At 43.7% G+C, this 18772-nt stretch overlaps 1 protein-coding gene across 1 annotated transcript in view; it reads right to left on the bottom strand.

Moving 5' to 3' along the window:
* Positions 1-18772, bottom strand: part of KMO (kynurenine 3-monooxygenase) — a 525463-nt gene that overhangs the window by 286192 nt on the left and 220499 nt on the right. Inside the window, exon 7 of the mRNA XM_075269516.1 lies at positions 18004-18169. Within this exon, the coding sequence (XP_075125617.1) occupies positions 18004-18169 (166 nt within the window). The remainder of the gene's footprint in view (positions 1-18003; positions 18170-18772) is intronic.

Raw genomic sequence — 18772 nt, 5'->3', positions numbered from 1 at the left:
TCCAGAACTGGTGTACGATTAACCAGCGTTACTAACAGGGATGCAGTCTTGGAATTTCTGCAAGACGGCCTGAAAAGAGGGTTGGCACCCACTACCCTGAAGGTTCAAGTTTCAGCTCTGTCTGCTCTGTTGGAGACCAGGTTATCACTAGATCCTCTAATCAAACAATTTCTTAGAGGGGCTGCTAGGCTTCGCCCTCAAGTGCAGCCTCCTGTCCCTACTTGGGACCTAGCAGCGGTTCTACAGGGGCTCTGTGCACCTCCCTTCGAACCACTATCTGAAGTGGACTGGAAGTACCTGTCATACAAAGTAACTTTCCTGTTGGCAATAACCTCTGCCAAAAGAGTTGGCGAACTACAGGCCTTAGCTAACCCTTTATAACCTTCTTTCCAGACAGAGTCCAGGTGAGGTTCGTCCCAGGATTCTTGCCAAAGGTACCCACTTCTCAGAATATCAACCAGGTAATTGTCTTACCGGCCTTTTTTCCCTCCCCGGTCTCCGAGTGAGAAGAAAGGATGCATAAGCTGGACTTCGTGAGAGCATTACGTATTTACTTGGAATGCACTGCGCCTTTCCGGAAGTCAGAAAATCTACTGATTAACGTGTTTGGCCACAATAGAGGTGCCAAAGCATCAAAACCAACCTTATCAAGATGGATCAAGGAAGCCATCACCTGCTCCCTGCGTGCCCAAGATCTTCTGGGTCCGGACTTCGTCCGCGCCCATGCCACTCGAGCAGTGGCAACATCATGGGCTGAGAGACGTTCTCTTTCTTTAGAGCAGATATATGCTGCTGCTTCCTGGAGTTCACATCTAACTTTTGCCAAACATTACAGGTTGGACTGGTGGACGGCGGACTCTACAGCGTTTGGACACTCTATCTTAACATCAGCCAGCCAGGATCACCCACCCTAGGGTAAAGCTATTCTTGCTAAATCCCCAATTGTGCTGCTGTTGGGTGTAGGGGGAATGAAAGATTATGTATGATAATCTGTTTTCCCTTAGCCCAAACAGCAGCACAAGGCTCCCTCCCTATGCTGTATTATTTGTACTATTGTACTATTTGTGTTATTTGCATAACTTGTACTTATTTATTATACTTACTACTAACACAAGGGGGAGTAGGTCTTGCGGCCTCTTATAGGGGTAAAAAGCTGTTAGGTAATTAAAAATTCCACCTGTCCTAACAGCTCATAGGGACAGGAATACCCCAGTTGTGCTGTTGTTTGGGCTAAGGGAAAACAGATTATCATACATAATCTTTCATTCTGCTTGAGTTAAGTTTTTAGCTTTTAGTACGGGCTCTGCTTATTATTTCTCGAGGGTATCTCTTTTCCAAAAAATTTTTTGTCATCAAATCGCTTCGGACCTCAAAATCTTTACACAAAGAACAGTTTCTTCTCAACCGTTTAAATTGGGAGAAGGGGACATTAGATTTACATTTGTGATAGTGCTCACTATAAGTCTAATAAGTTGTTACCATCCACTTTTTTGAAATAAGTCTTAGTAGTAATCTCATTATTATGGGAGCTAAGAATTAGATCAAGATATTCTATATGTATCCCTGAGATGTTGCTAGTGAAAGATAAACCCCAATCATTTGAGTTTAGATGGGCAATAAATTCTGATAGGAATTTGGGCGTGTTTTTCCATATCAGGAGTAGATTGTCTATATAGCGAACATAAAATACTATATCTCTTGTCCACTCGTGGTTAGAATATATGTGTTCTTTTTCGAATTCGCCCATGTAAATATTTACAAAACTTGGCGCAAATATCATGCCCATCGCAGTCCCCCTGCTTTGTTGATAAAGGGCATCGTCAAAAGAAAACACATTGTGTTGTAAAATAAACAAAATACTTTATAAGAAGAATGATAATTGTGTTTGAGGCAGTTTCTTTTAAGATGTAGGGCTTGACATCGGTACCGGGGTCTACCTTCAGGGCCCCGGGAACTGCGGTTTTCACCGCATATCAGCACCGCTATCATTGTATATCATTTATATCTTATAATTGATCCTCCTGATGATCCATGTTTTGGTGAAACGTGTAGAGGAAGACATTTACTAACAGGCACTCGAAGCAGCAGGAATTAGGCAGGGTAGAGCTACAGCGTGGGGGTTACACCAGATACATTGTAGTGCTTCATGTTCTATTTAATAGATGCGGCTGACGGGAGCGCACTATCTGAAGCACTATTACCCCTTAAGCTGAATTAGATGCTACCTGGCTATTTAGTTTAGACAAATGCCTAAGCTGTGTGTGATGGTATGAGTGCAATTAGCGGTTATACACAGACCTTCTAGAATTCTCTAGTAGATCTTGACTGACTAAAAGAGAACGTAAATCCACTATAACAAAGCAGCAATTTTAAGGACTGTGAGCTTTATTGATCGAGCTTTATGAAAATAGAGTGAAACTAGCTGGCTATTCCAAAGCACAAATCCACTTATCTTTCCCTTGGGCAGTGTGTGTGTGATTCAGAAACAGTTTTTAATTAGGATTATTAAAAGTTATGTTTTACAATAGAAATTATTGGTGGGAATCCCAGGTGTGTTGTTAGTAATGAGTCAGTTCCCATAACCCTGTGAGCCAAAAAAAAAAAAAAAAAAAAATTCTTGAAAAATAGCAGCAATCCACTGCATTTACAAGTTCATATAGCTAAAAAAAAAACTTGCATTTTGTGGTTTCTTGAAAAATAGCAGCAATCCACTGCATTTAAAAGTTCATATAGCTGAAAAAAAAACCTTGTATTTTGTGGTTTCTTGAAAAATAGCAGCAATCCACTGCATTTAAAAGTTCATATAGCTGAAAAAAAAAAACCTTGCATTCTGGGGTTTCTTTCAAAATTGCAGCAATCCACTGCATTTACAAGTTCATAAAGCTGAAAAAAACCCTTGAATTTTGGTGTTTTTCAAAATTGCATGAAATCCACTGCATTTAAAAGTTCATATAGCTGAAAAAAACCTTGAATTTTGGGGTGTCCTGAAAAATAGCAGCAATCCAGTACATTTACAAGTTCATATAGAGCTGGAAAACAGCTTTTCTTTGTGGTGTATAGACCATCAAAAAGGGAATTACTATACATCCACAATGCTTCCAGCACATTCTCCACCAGTCAGTCAGCCTCTACCTCAACTCCTCCTCCTACCCAACAGTCTGGTCCTCCTTTCTCACAACATGCCAAATCTTTCAGCAACCTAATCCCACCTTTCCCACCACCCAGGAGCTGTTTTCAGCTCCATTCACTGTCCCTCTCTGTCCCACTATGTCATGAATCACCAGAGGTAACAGATGAGTTGCCTGATGCACAAACACTGGAGCATCCGTTATCTCCTGTTGTTGTTGTTGACCAGCAATCGTCCCTCAGTGATGACGATGACGAGACACAGTTGCCATCAGGGCAGCCTGTTGCCGTCATTGGTGCTGTTAGAGTTAAGTCCTCCATCTTTGTATTTTGGCAGCCATCTTGTAAACTTTCACATATAAACTGTATAAGTATGTATTTTTCTGCTTAAGTCAAGGAGGCCCTTTGTTAGACTTTAAGGAATGTGATAATGAACGTTAATGCATAGGTTGCTAATCATTATCTCTCAAGGGCCTCATTTTGAGAAGATGCAGCTGACTTTGTATATCTCTTACCTCCTTTACATGATGTATGGACACATAACCGACAAAAGTATTAATTTTATGGTATCTGGGCACTTTGTCATATTTTATGGTTTATGAAGGTCACTTAGAGTTTGTATAGACAGGATCTATGTAGCTTATTGTTAATTAAGTTGGAACATGTCATCTTATCTCTTTTGCCATGATATACACATATAGACAGTCTGGGATGTTAGCTCACACATAAGTATTTCAAATCCTTCTTTGTTTCATGGGAAAGTCCATCCCAGTGTGGAAAATTATAATGAGCCTCAGCCAATAGCCATGTGCCAGGCTTGTCTTATATCTCTATAACCAATTATGTTGTACCTGATTAGAATAGCCAAGCCAGCTCTTTGTCTGTAATGTATTTAAACTACCTTTTTCTTATAATAAAGCAGAACTCTTTTGATACACTACCATCTTGTGTCTTTAATAAGTTCTCCAGGCTTAAAAGAAAGATGGCTGCAGTCCATCTAGGCCTGTTAATTAATTATCTAATTTGGAACTCTGCAACATACTCTTATGAGGACACTTTACTGTCCCTAACAGTGCGCAAGAGGAGGAGGAGGAGGAGGAGGGGGAGGAGGAGGATTTGGAAAAGGAGGTGGTGGACAATGAGGCCACTGACCCGACCTGGACAGGGCGGATGTCAAGTGGGGAGAGCAGTGGAGATGTGGAGGGAAGCAGCACCAAAGAGGGTGGCTAGAGGCAGAGGCATGTCCAGAGGAAGAGGACAGGTGCTTCACCAAAGCCAGGCCACAGCCAGCAGGTCCCAAAATGTTCCCTCTTGTAGCCAGCCTAGAAAAACACCCCCATCGAGGCCACGGTCTTTGGTGGTGTGGAATTTTTTTATGTATGTTCTGCGGACAATTATAGTGCCGTTTGCACACTCTGCAACTCAAAACTGAGAAGGGGCTCTGAAAAGAGCAACCTTTCAACCACTGCCATGCGCCGTCATTTGGAAGGCAAGCACTTTTGCCAGTGCTGTTTTGCCACTGTTGCCAGTGCTGGCGCTGCAGTCCAGATCACCAGTCAGGAAACCTCCATCTCCCTCCAGCACTTTAGGGACTTCTCCCTCATCCTCCCCTTTTCCTGCCTCAGCTCCTTCTCCTGCCTTAGCTCCTTCTCCTGCCTTAGCCACCTACTCTGCCATCACATTGACCCCAGCTACCAGCTGGAAACGCTGCAGCACTGGCATGGGGAAATGTCAGCAGGCCGTGCTGAAGCTCATAAACTTGGGGGACAGACAGCAGACTGCCTCAGAGGTGAGGGATGCCCTCCTTGATGAGACGGCAACATGGTTTTTGCCGCTGCACCTGGTCCCAGGCATGGTCCTGTGTGATAATGGCAGCAACCTGGTAGCTGCTCTGGAGCTTGCCAACCTCCAACATGTTCCATGCCTGGCCCATGTGTTCAAATTAGTGGTGCAACGGTTTTTGAAAACATACCCCAATGTAGCCGAGCTACTGGTGAAAGTGCGGTGCTTGCGCCCACTTTCGCAAGTCCACAGTAGCCGCTGCTAGCCTCTGAAGCCTCCAGCTACGTCTCCATCTCCCAGAAAACCGGCTGATGTGCGACGTCCCCACATGCTGGAACTTGACGTACCACATGTTGAGTAGAGTGTGTGAGCAGCAGAGACCCTTGATGGAGTACCATCTCCAAAACCCAAGGGTTCCTCAGAGTCAGCTCCCGCAGTTTCTGCACCATGAGTGGCCATGGATGGCAGACTTATGCGAGATCTTGCGTGTCTTTGAGGAGTCAACCATGAGGGTCAGTTGTGACGACGCAATCGTGAGTGTCACAATCCCGCTCCTGTGTGTCATGCGAGAATCCCTCATCGCCATCAGGGATAACGCATTGGACGCTGAGGAGTCAGGCATAGGAGCAGAAATATCCCAGCAGGATTGTCAGGGCACACTCCTGTCCACTTCACGGCATATATTGAGGGAGGAGAAGGAGGAGGATGACAAAGTGGCAGATTTCATTGTCACACAGGAGGCTAGCGGGGAAGTACATTGCGTTCCATTGCTGCAGCGCGGTTGGGGCGAAATGGAGGAAGAGGAGGAAGAAGAGGAAATGGACAGTGACCATTCTGGTGGGGGCAGCCAAGTGACGCCAAGCAACACTCTGGCACACATGGCTGAATACATGTTGGAGTGCTTTGCATCTGACAAACACATTGCCAAAATCCTGGAGAGCAACGACTACTGGATTTTTTCAATCCTCGACCCCCGGTATAAAAATTATGTTTGTAATTTTATTCTGGTAGAGGGGAGGGCCAATCACATGAGTGATTGCCACAAGCAACTGGTGCAGAATATGATGGAGATGTTTCCATCAACTGTCATTGGCGGCACACAGGAGAGTTCCTCCAACAGGCGACAAACTGTCAGCCAGTCCACATCCGGCAGGGGCACACTCTCCAAGGTCTGGGACACGTTAATGGCACCCACTCGCCAAAGTACCGCCACTGAGGGGCCTAGTGTCACCAGGAGGGATAAGTATAGACGCATGTTGCGGGAGTACCTGGCCGACACCAGCCCTGTCCTCTCAGATCCCTCTGCAGCCTATACTTATTGGGTCTCCAAGTTGGATTTGTGGCTGGAACTCGTGCTGTACGCATTGGAGGTCCTTTCCTGCCCTGCCGCCAGTGTGCTTTCAGAAAGGGTCTTCAGCGCTGCCGGTGGCATAATTACGGATAAGCGCAGCCGGCTGTCAGCTGACAGTGCTGACCGGCTGACGCTCATAAAAACGAATAGCCACTGGATAGACCCATCATTTTCATGTCCACCGGTGTCAAGCACCCCGACATGAAGTTGCATGTGTGTGCTCACCCTCTACAATTCCTCCTCCTCATACTCCTCCACCATCAGCGCTGCACAATTCTGATCCTACTAGGATCAATCCACCCTGATTCCCCCAACTCTGCTGGTTAGAGTCTGAATCCACCCTGATTCCCCCAAACTCTGCTGGTTATAGTGTCAATCCACCCTGATTCCCCCAAACTCTGCTGGTTAGAGTCTCTACTCACTCCAAGGGCCAAAAACACTGTATTTTAAAGGCTCTACTCACTCCAAGGGCCAAAAACACTGCTGGTGCAAGGCTCTACTGACACCAAGGGCCAAAAACACTGCTATTTAAAGGCTCTACTCACGCCAAGGGCCAAAAGCACTGTATTTTAAAGGCTCTACTCACGCCAAGGGCCAAAAACTAAATCTCTGCTGTTTAAAGGCTCAACTCACCCAAAGGGCCAACAAATCTCTGCTGGTGCAAGGCTGAACTAAGTTAAAGGGCTTAAAACTCTGCAGGTAAAAGGCTGAAGTCACCTGAAGGGCCTCTGCTGGTAGCTCAGCTTAAGGGCCTATAACTTAATTTGGTAGGGCTCACGTTAAGGGCCAGAAAAGTGAATTTTGGAAGGTCTTACCACATCACACACACACACACACATCCACAATGACAGTTCAGGGTGGGTACTGATGGATTTCCCATTGCCTATTCCATCTATGGTTTTCATGGGCAATTTGATTTAAAGGGGTGCTTGTTAATGTTTGTTGAGCTTAAATTTGGGTTTGTGTCCATCCATTTGCGGAAGAAAGAAGGTTTCCAGGTATTTTCCCTCTTTGATAGAGGTTTTTTGGAGTGTGGAAAGTGTGTAGTTGACAGTCTGTGATGGTGGGGTAAAACAGTGACTTGGGCTTGTTAGATGCCCCCAGGCATGCTTCTTCTGCTGTCCCAGTTGCATTGTCCAGGTGTTGGCATCATTTGCTGAGGGGTGATACTGGACTTGGTGACCCTCCTGAGTCAAATGGTGGGATCCCCTGAAACTAAGCATTTTCTCCCATAGACTATAATGGGGTTCGATATTTGTTTGAATAGTTGAATATTGAGCGGCTATTCGAAACGAATAACGAATATCGAATATTTTACTGTTTGCTCATCTCTAGTTACAAGGCTTACAAGTGTAACAGATTTTCCAGATTTACAAGAAAATTCCCCAAACTGATTTTTTAGGGATCACTTCAGTTCTGAAAGGAATTATAAAGGCCTATATAATAGAAACCCCCATAAATCACCCAATTTTCAAAACTGCACCCTTCAAATAATTCAAAACAGCATTTGGGATTTTTTTTAGCCCTTTAAGCATTTCATAAGAATAAAAATAATATGGAGGGTAAATTTAGACATTTTATTTTATTCACTAATAAGGGTTAAAGGAGAAAATGCATTTTGCAGTTTATTGCGCAATTTCTCCCGTGCACAGAAATACCCCACATGTGGGTGTAAAATGATTTTTGGGCAGACGGCAGTGTTCGAAAGGGAAGGAGCGACACTGGGGGTTTGAAAAGCAGATTGTGCTGGAAAAATTTTAATGCACTATGCCTCATTTGCAGAGCACCTAAAGTACCAAAACAATGGAAATCCCCCAAAAGTGACCCCATTTTAGAAACTAAACCCCTCACAGAATTCATCAAGGGGTGTAGTGAGCATTTTGACCCTACAGCTGTTTCACAGATTTTACTGACATTGGAATGTGTAAATGAAAAATGACTAAAATGTCAATTTATCCCCAAAGTTTTCATTATCTCAAGGGGTTAAAAGAGAAAAATCCCCCCACAGTATGTTGAACAATTTCTCCTGAACAAGACAATACCCCATATGTGGTCATAAGCTGCTGTATGGGTACATGGTGGGGCTCAGAATGGACAGAGCACTATTTGGCTTTTGGAGGGCAGATGTTGCTGGAATAGTTTTCAGGAGCCATGTCGCATTTGCAGAGCCCCTAGAGTACCAATACAGTGGAAACTGTTGGTATATACATATATGCAACAGATATAGACTTATTGTGTTATACTGTGTTGGAGGAACTTACAGCTTCCGGACATTAGATGGCGATGTTATTATTGTTATGTGCTGAATACATGTAATGATATGCTATGGAGACTTGTCTAATATCTCACCATGCTGCATCTTTCTATGGTTAAAGAGGACCTTTCATCAGATCGGGCACATGCAGTTTTATATACTGCTGGAAAGCTGAGAGTGCGCTGAATTCAGCGCACTGTCGGCTTTCCCAATCTGTGCCCGGTGTAAAGCGCTATCGGTCCTGGTAAAGTAGCGGTTTACAGTCAGAAGGGTGTTTCTGATACTTAGCCAGGGACGCCCTTCTGCGCAGCAGCGCCTATCGCACTGTACTGTGGAGCGGGGAGTAACTCCCCCCTCCCTCTCCTGATAATACTGAAGATTACTGAAGATTGACCCATATAATCTACTCTGAAGCTTTCCTCTGTGACTACACTGTGCAACAGAAACACCCTAAAAGTGACCCATGTCAGGATATGGAGTCATCACGGGCTCCTTGCTCCCTGGGAGACGTGTTAGGAGTTCTATTGGGTGTGCTTAGGTCATTAAGGGTTAATCTTTTCCTTGCTTCCAGTCTCCATGCCATTAGCCATCAGGTGTGTTTCTCTGCTGCTATTTAAACCCTACCCAGGCATGGACCCTTGCCAGCCATTCACTTGTGTTTTCTGGTTCCCCTGCTCAGTCTGATTCCCTGTCTGTTTGTATTCAATCTGTTTCTTGGTTTGTATACCCGGCTTGTATTTTTGACTATCCCTTGTCTTTTGATTTGGTACCGTTATTATATCTCCTGGCTCGACCTCTTGCTCGTCTGACCTCGCCTTCTCTTCTGTTGTCTTGCTGGGACTTGTGGTCCTCCTTAGTTCCATGCTGTTTAGTCTTTTGTTTTGCATTGCATTTACACTGTGCTTTCTGTTTAGGTGTGACCCCATGACTCCAGTCCCTAGCACTTTCAGGGCCTCCTCTTCCCTTATCCTAGCCACCGAGATAGAAGTGTAGGAGTCGTGGTAGGCATACTTCAATTAGGAAGTGCATTGGTCTGCCTCATCTCAGATACTACAGCATAGTCATAGCCGCAGGGCCTACGACCCATTTTGTCATTAGCTGCACAGTGTTGCTTTCCAGCTGTGTCCCTTTGCACTGCCTGACCCTGACTCCAATCCTTACAACCCCATTTTGGAAACTACACCCCTCATAGAATTTATCTAGGGGTAGAGTGAGCATTTTCACCTCACAGCTGTTTCACAGATTTTATTAACATTGGGACGTAAAAATGAAAAATTACTTTTTTTCCAATAAATCGTCCATTTAGGGTGATATTTTTAATTTTTGCAAGTAGTTAAAGGATTAAAAGTCCCCACAGGTTGTTACACAATTTCTCTTTAACACGGAAATACCTCATATGTGGTCATAATCTGCTCTATGGGTACATGACGGGGCTCAGAATGGAAAGAGCGCTATTTGGCTTTTGGAGGGCAGATTTTGCTGGAATAGTTTTGAGTTGCCATGTTGCATTTGCTGAGCCCCTAAAGTATCAATACAATGGAAACCCCTCAAAAGTGACCCCATTTTAGAAACTACACCCATCAAGGAAAATATCAAGGGGTATTATCATTTTGAGACTAAAAATGCTTCCCAAAAATTGAAAATTGTAATTTTTAAAGAAATACACCATTTCGGTGCCCAATGTGTTGCACCCCCTTTGTGTTGTCAGAGACCTGCACTCCTAAAACTATTACATGGGCCATCCCAAGGGGCAAAAAATTATATATGTAGGTGTAAACTGCTGCTTGGGCACACAGCAGAGCTCAAAAGGGAAGGAGCACTGCACTTTTTAGCGTTTGGGTACAGATTTAGTAGGACTTTCTGGGCGTCATATTGTTCTTGCAGAGAGATGGAGGTGCCAGTAAACTGGAATTCCCCAAAAAGTGACCCCATTTTGTAGGGGCAATTTTAGGGTCTCTGCAAAAGTGTCATGGCATCCAAAAACCAAACCGTCTAAGTCAGTTTATACCCACATATAACATTACGTATGTTATCCGGGGTACACCAGTGTCATACATGTGGCATAAACTGCAGTTTGGGCGCACAGCAGGGCGCAGAAGGGAAGGAGCACGATGCGGCTTTTGGAGCACAGATTCAGATGTTTGGTATCTGAATACCATGTCATGTTTGTACAGCCTGTGAGGTACCAGAAAAGTGGACTCCCCAAAACAGTAATTCATTTTGAAAACTGCACCCCTCAAAGAATTTATCAGAGGGTGTAGTGAGTATTAGTATCCCAGATGTGACCGCACAACAGATGGTGAAGAGTCGATATGTAAGCTGTGCGGAGAACATTTCAAACGCCAAATTCCCTACTATGTCCCAGTAGCTCCCATGATTGGGGGAGTCACTCTGGTGGTCACTTTGGGGTTCACTTCTGGTGTCTTTTCCCTTATAAACTGTAAATCTGGGGTGTCCCCTGATATTCGCTCGCACAGCTTATATATTCCCTTCCTGTTGCAGCCAGTTGTATTCTAATAATTTGATGATTTGGGGGGGTTTTTTTGGCTGGATTAAAAAAAAAAAAAAAAAAAAAAGATCAATTCCGGTATTGCGTTGCCATGCAGAGTACAGTATAAGTAACATGTTCCTTTTATTCTTTGGGTTGGCGCAGTTACGGTGATACCTCATTTATATTATTTTTTTATGCAATGCTAATTCTGCAGAACAAAAACACATTTGAGGACATAAATCAGTGATTTTTGCATCGCCATCTTCTGAGAGGCGTAACTTTTTTATTTTTCAGTTGACAGTGTTGGTTGAGGGCTTATTTTTTGAGGGACAACCTGTGCTTTTTATGGGTAATGTTGCAGGGTGCATATGACTTTTTGATCACCTTTTATAGCATATTTTGTAAGGTGAGATGGCAAAAAATCACTACTTCCGGCGGGTTTTTTCCGTTTTTTTTTTCCGTCATTCACCGTGTACATTAAATATTGCTTCAGTTTTATTGTACAGATTGTTACTGATGCGGTGATACCAAATATGCATTGTTTGTATAAATTTTTAGTTTTTTTTTTTTATATAATTCATTTTCTATAGAAAGAAAGGAATTTTGGGGACTTTATAACTATTGTTTTAAAACACTATTTTTTGTCCACTTTTTTTTTTTTACTTTTTCAGGTGTCCCTATGGGACACTTGGATCAGTGATGTTTTCATCATTGATCCTATATTTTGCTCTGTGAGACACAGCATGCACGTGTCTCACAGGGCATAACAGGAAGTGAGCTGTGCAGATGGCACAGCTCACTTCCAGAAGACCCGGCAGGATCAACCAGGTAACGGGGGCTCAGGGCAGCCTGGGGTCACTGGACAGACCCCAGGCTACATAGTATCAAGGGGTGTGGTGGATGGTAGGGTGGACTTCAGTGGGATAAGGTCCCAATCCGTAAGTTCAATATAATAAAGATCCCACTGGAATTGCGAAGATTGCTTGATTGTGTATTTTATTTACGAAAAATATACATTGCTTGGTGAGGGAAATGAATGTTTTCGGCCATTCTTAGCCTTCATCAGACTCGGTTTTATATATGCAGTGGATAAATAGAAACGAATATAGAAGAAGCAGGGATATAGATCCTTTTAGGTAAGGCAATGTAGTTCAAGTAACACTTGGATGCACGATGCAGTATGGAAGGAAAGGACGGGGCTATATCCTGGATGAGGATTCTCTCCTATGACCGTGCTATCATGGGTAGTGAGCGTATATGCATGCAACTGTCTGGATGTGTTTTATCCTGTATATCCTATCACATTGGTGGTGTGGTAGGGGTTACGTCCGTCCTCTTGCACACATCCAGACAGTTGCACTAGCTCACGAGCTCCATGACATAGAATTACTTCATGGTGCGCAAAGTACCTAGCGCCCATGAAGTACTAGTACGTCATGGGTCGCTAAGGGGTTAAAACTAGTTTCCCAGAGTCGTTTGCACCAGGGTGTGCTGTTCCTGGTGGACTGCCGTGTGGTTAGAGGAAACTTGTTGTGTTGGATCCGCTAGTGCAAGACGGATCGAGTGTGAAGGGGCCTGATGGTACGTTTGCAGCAGCTGTTAGGGTCGGCAGCATGCTCAGTGACTTGTTATGAGGCGTTCTTGCGGCTACACCCGGAGGGGGGGAGGCGAGCATTGTTGGTACATGGGGACTTGTTGTGTTTGTCCAAATGTTAGTTCATTCAAGTGCTAAGGAGAGATTTGGAGTTGGTGCTATTCCCGGGGGATTTTAGCTCGCTTTCCTTAAGGATCGGGGTCCGCTACCTAGATGGCACAGTGGCGCTTGGCGGCGAAGGTGATTTGGAGGATTAGCGGTGGGAGTCTGATCACTACCACTTGTAAGTACGCATGCATCACTGAATTGAGGAGAGAGGAAATGGGCTGTCCAGGGAGTTTGGATGGTGTGGGGCTAGTTGATGACGGTTCTTTTGTGTGTGTTATGTTTGCAGGTTCTTTCCTTGTTTGGTCAGGCATTCTTGTGTCTATTGGGGAGGTGTATGTGCTGATGTTCGGCTGTCGGGCGTCCTCAGTCTAGTCCTGAGAGTTCGGGGAAAGCTGTGGTCCAGATTGTTGTCCGATTGCTGATTCCGGCACTAGGGTAGGCTGGAGGCCTCCGCTTGAGTGTGCGGAGGTTCCGGTTTCTCCCTAGTGCCAGGACTGGCACTTCCAGGTTTAGGGGGTCAGTGGCGGGCCAGAGGCTATTTAGGCCTCATTCTGGCTCTGGCCTGCTGTTGATTATTCGTTTTCCCCGCCGTATCAGCTCCCTAGCGACGAGCCTCTTCTGCTTCCCTGTCACCTGTTTCCTGCCTCCTATTCCCTGCTCTTGGATTCCTGGATTGTTTGACCTGGCTTGCTTTACAGACCTCTCCTGGTGATCCTGATTTGGCACCTTCCTGACCTCCTGTGTATCACCTTTGACTTCCACCTAACCCTCCCTTTTGGATCCTAATTTGGCTACTCCGTTGACCTCCTGTGTATAAACTGGCTTCCCTGACTACGCTTCTGCCTCTGCCTACTGCTAGCACGTGAGCTCCAGTTACCGACCTGGCTTGTTTGACCATGGATTTGCTCCTCGGGTATCTGCGTGTATTCCCTGGATTACCCTCCTGCTCATCTGCTACTCCACTCTTGCCTGCTCTCTTGGACTTCACTCTAAGGTTAGTGCCTGGCTCCTTCTGGGTCCTCCTGCTTAGGGTTTGCTGGGTGTGCATTGCTTTCTGGGCAGTTGTGGATCTGGGCCTCGGACTATTACCAAGTCCAATTCCACCATCAGGAGCTCTGGTGAAGAACTCTGTGGCTTGGTACTGCTCCAGTTAGGAGAGCGTAGCACATCCAGGACTGTTTTGCCTCAGCGCTTGGGAGTTCTAGTTGCCCAGGACTTACTGAGTTATTTGTTGGGCAGCATGGTGGCTCAGTGGTTAGCACTGCAGCCTTGCAGCGCTGGGGTCCTGGATTCAAATCCTGCCAAGGACAAAATCTGCAAGGCGTTTGTATGTTCTCCCCGTGTTTGCGTGGGTTTCCTCTGGGTACTCCGGTTTCCTCCCACATGCCAAAGACATAATGATAGGGACTGTAGATTGTGAGGCCTATATGGGACAGTGACTGTCAATGTCTGTAAAGCGCTGCGGAATATGATGGCGCTATACAAGTAAGCACAATAATAATAATAATAATTTGTTGCATCAGGTTCCTAACATATAATTACGGAATGATTCACTGTTGAAAACACTATTCGGCATTGAGATCTCAACCTGACAGCATTTTTAACATCAATTCGCTCCACAACTTTAAGTGCTATCATGAAGATCTTTATGATAGGCCCATCCAGTCCTGAGATACAGGACTCTAAAGTGCCCCCCCCCTCTTTTCTTGAGAAGCATCGAGTGAACTGTAGTAGATGATCGGGCACAATGATCGGGCACAGCGAGTAATACTAAATGGCTACACATCGAACTGGAAGAAAGTCAAAAGCGGGGTGCCGCAGTGCTCTGTTCTAGGCCCAGTACTTTTTAATATCTTTATAAATGATCTGGACGATGGAATTATTGGGGAACTCATAAAATTTGCAGATGATACGAAGATAGGAGGAATAGCCAACACTAGAGAGGAGAGAGAGTGTATTCAAAAGGACTTAGACACACTGGAACAATGGGCTGAGGCGAACAAAATGGTATTTAACAGGGACAAATGCAAAGTTCTACATCTGGGTAACAGAAATGTAAAAAACATATATAGTATGGGAGGAATAGAACTAAGTGATAGCATAGGGGAAAAGGACTTGGGCATAATAGTAGATCACAAATTCAACATGAGCCAACAGTGCGGTGCTGCTGCAAAAAAGGCTAATAGAATTCTGGGATGTATTAAGACAAGCATTGAATCTAGATCAAGAAAGGTCATTATTCCGCTGTACTCTTCCCTGGTCAGACCACACCTGGAATACTGTGTACAGTTCTGGGCGCCTCAATTCAAGAAAGACATCGATATATTGGAGCAAGTCCAGAGAAGAGCAACCAAAATGGTGGAAGGTCTGCAAACCATGTCCTATGAGGAGCGGCTAAAAGAACTGGGATTGTTTAGTTTGCAGAAGAGAAGGCTGAGGGGAGATTTAATAGCAGTCTACACATATCTGAAAGGTAGTCACAGTGCAGAGGGATCTACCCTATTCTCATTAGCACAAGGAAGTACAAGAAGCAATGGGATGAAACTAAAGGGAAAGAGATACAGATTAGACATTAGGAAAAACTTTCTGACAGTGAGGGTAGTGAGAGAGTGGAATAGACTGCCACGGGAGGTGGTGGGCGCTCCATCAATGGAAATCTTCAAGCGGAATCTGGATAAACATATAGCTGGGATGATTTAGGAAAACCTGCACTCGCAGGGGGTTGGACCCGATGGCCCTTGAGGTCCCTTCCAACTCTACCATAAGAAAGAAAGTAAGAAAGTAAGAAGGGGAGGGGGGGGGAGGAGCCCTGCAGGCTGCATAGATGTGAGGAGTCATTGCATCTCTGTGTCTAACCTGTATGTGACCCCAGGAGGGGGATAGCAGGTGCTTCTGTCACTGCTACCCTCTCTCCTGTCAATCAGAGCCCAGGTTGCAGTGACCCAGACGTTTACCATTGCCCAGGTCGCAGCGCCAAAAAAAGGCGCACCAAGTACTTATACAACATATACATAAAGTTCACATTTCACCCATTCCCTGTCATGTCCATACCTGAGCTTTCTACAGTAAAATATGTCTCTAACGATGTCCGTTACACACTAAAATAATAGTAATAACGATTATCACTAGAGATGAACATATAGGTTGCTAAAATTTTTATAGGGGGATGGAAAATAACATTTTAAAATAATGTCCTATTTAATTTACATGCACAAAATTGGTTGGCGCATTTCTGCTATTTTTGGCATTTCTTTAACACCTGCACCTGTAAATATATACATGTGTGGTATGTATGAACTACTCACATATTGCAGTTTTTTGGAAAGTACAGTTTGTTTGCAGAAATGGATTGCTCCAGCCGCACTTTAGTGACAATTTTTGCTTGTAATCTCTGTTTGCTGCAAAGTTGCATGAAGGTGGCTGTGTATATGAAATATTAAGTTGTGTTTTTGTATACGGTATGCTGTGCAATCTCAAAAAAGTTGATATTGGTGTCAGTCAGTTTGCTAGCTGTAGGATAGCTTTTTAACATATTGGTGAATAACAGCAAGATCTTGCTTGTCTTCAGTATTGGTATTAGTGCTTTTGGGAGTCCAAGCTCTTGTTGTAGTTGATGTTTGCGGTACATATAGTATATGTACACATTGTCTACACCTTAAGCTATTATTTTAAATACATTTTGTATATGAATGTGAGATTGAACATGAGTTTTAGGTGCAAATATGTTTTAGTGCACTTTTTCAAAAAATTATTTTTGTTTGTCAAAAAGTTGCATGAAGGTGGATTTGGCTATTGATGACCCATTGAGACATATGTAATCTTCAGGTTTCTACTTTCAAAAAATATATAGGGTTTAGATATTCACTTGCTTTTCACGGTGTACAATCATTTTATAGGTGTATAATCATTTTATAGGATGATACTTTTTTAACAACTTCAAAGCAGATTTTTCTTCCCCCCAGTTCTAGTGATTTCCTAGAGACATGTGCAAACAGTTTTAGACCTTAGAGATATGAATCAACTCTACACATGTTGAACTATTGTTTTTAGGAGGTTTGGTGCATAGAATTTGTTTGGTTTCCACTTTTTTTAGCAACTAATATACATTTATTTGATTTTTTTTTTTCATAAAACATTCACTTTAAATCAAAATTGCATGAAGGTGCCTGTTCGTATACAGTACCAAGTGGCAATGTGACAATGCTGCAGGTGTCTACTTTAATAAAATATATAGGTATGGGGGGTTGGTTGATTTTTTTTAATGTTGCAATTTAGGTTTGATTTGTCCATCTCAAAACTGTGAAAATTGCTCTGGCTACAGCAGGTCCAAAACTTCCAGAGACCCTTGGCATTGAAAGGGTTAAAGGTGACCGTCGGTGTCCGCCTGTGGCCTCTCTGCAGGGAAACCGGTTTTTTTTTTAGCCAGACACAAAAACGGTTTCTCCACAGAGAAGGCCACAAATGGACACCGGTGGTCACCTTTAAAAACCCATTCAAATGAATGGGTTTTAAAGCTGACGGCCGGGAAGCCGTCCCCGGTCCAGTTTCTTGGGACTGAGGATGGAAACCTGGCGGAGTGGCACAGGGCAGACACCGGAAACAAGTGTGAATGCCCCTGTAGTTAGAGGGTTGCTAGGGAGAATGTTTCAGCTTAGTTTATAACAATAATAAAAAATTATACGTAGCAGATAAAATCTGATATTTTAACAATCCACTGTGCTGCCACTTGTTTTTATGCGTTTTAACATTTGAAACGCACCAAAAAATTAATCTTTATTATATTTTATTATATTTATGTTGCAAAAAACATTAGTTTTATTTAAAAATTAACTTTTTTTTTGACTTGGCAGTGATATTGGAGGAAGCAATGGTACAATGGCAATGTTTTTATTTCATATTGTTGGCCTATCTTTAGGATAGGCCATTAATATTAGGCATGTGAAGGTCCGACATAATTTTCTCTGGGACATCAGGACTCCCAGTAATATTTGCATGTTGATAGCTGTATTGCTTGCTGTAAAAACTGCAGCAGAGCCCTTCAATGATTCACGGCTTCAATGGGGCAATGCTACAGTATCTAAACAGCCGCTACAGTTTGTATGGTGAGTGAGTATGCAGTTTGTATAGGACGTAACATGAGCAGCCCTGCCCTATTGCAGAAGATCTGTATGGGTCCTAGCTGTCAGACTTTAGCAGATCTATTATTTATGGTCTATCCTAAGAATAGCTAATCAATATTGAATAGTGGATAATAAATTAAGAATACATTATAACATTTTGACTATTTTAAAACGTACCTCTCCATTTGTAGGAGGAATAGTTAATTCCTTATATCCATGAGGAATATAAACATGGCTGTAATTGAATCGTATTTTTTTCATGAATTGTTTTCTAACAGCTGAGTAGGCGCCATCACATCCCACAATCAAATCTGCATGTGTATGCTTTATAGAGCCCTGCTTCCTAAAAAAAAAAATACAAAAAATTGACAGTGAAAATATATACAATAAAATGTACTGTATAATGTGTTAAAGAGGACCTTTCACCATATCTGGGCACATGCAGTGTTATATACTGCTGGAAAGCTGACAGTGCGCTGAATTCAGCGCACTGTCGGCTTTCCCGATCTGTGCCCGGTGTGAAGAGCTTACGGTCCGGTACGGTAGCTCTTCTATGGTCAGAAGGGCGTTTCTGACCATTAGCCAGAGACGTCCTTCTGCCTCGCGGCGCCTATCGCGCTGCGCTGTGGAGCGGGGAGGAAATGGGGGGAAAAAAGCTGTCTAGGGTAAAGTTATCATTCCCAGATCAGCAGTCAAGCAAGAGCACACATAGAGTATATCCTAAAAACATCAGGAAAGCTGTATGTGTGAAACCAGAATATGGAACAACATTGTGATGTTAATTCACACAAAATCCTGCTTGTCTGAGTGACTAACAGAAATGATAACCTAATTATATGTGTGGCTTACTACCAGCCACATGAACAAAACAAGCAAAATATTGTCTCACTGGACTCAGGGTTACAGGACAGACCCAGACGCCTCCTCTCACTCCGTAGATCTGCAC

The sequence above is a fragment of the Leptodactylus fuscus genome, chromosome 3, assembly GCF_031893055.1.
Source record: "Leptodactylus fuscus isolate aLepFus1 chromosome 3, aLepFus1.hap2, whole genome shotgun sequence".
In the NCBI taxonomy this organism is placed as follows: Eukaryota; Metazoa; Chordata; class Amphibia; order Anura; family Leptodactylidae; genus Leptodactylus; species Leptodactylus fuscus.
This window is presented reverse-complemented; position numbering and strand designations above follow the sequence as displayed.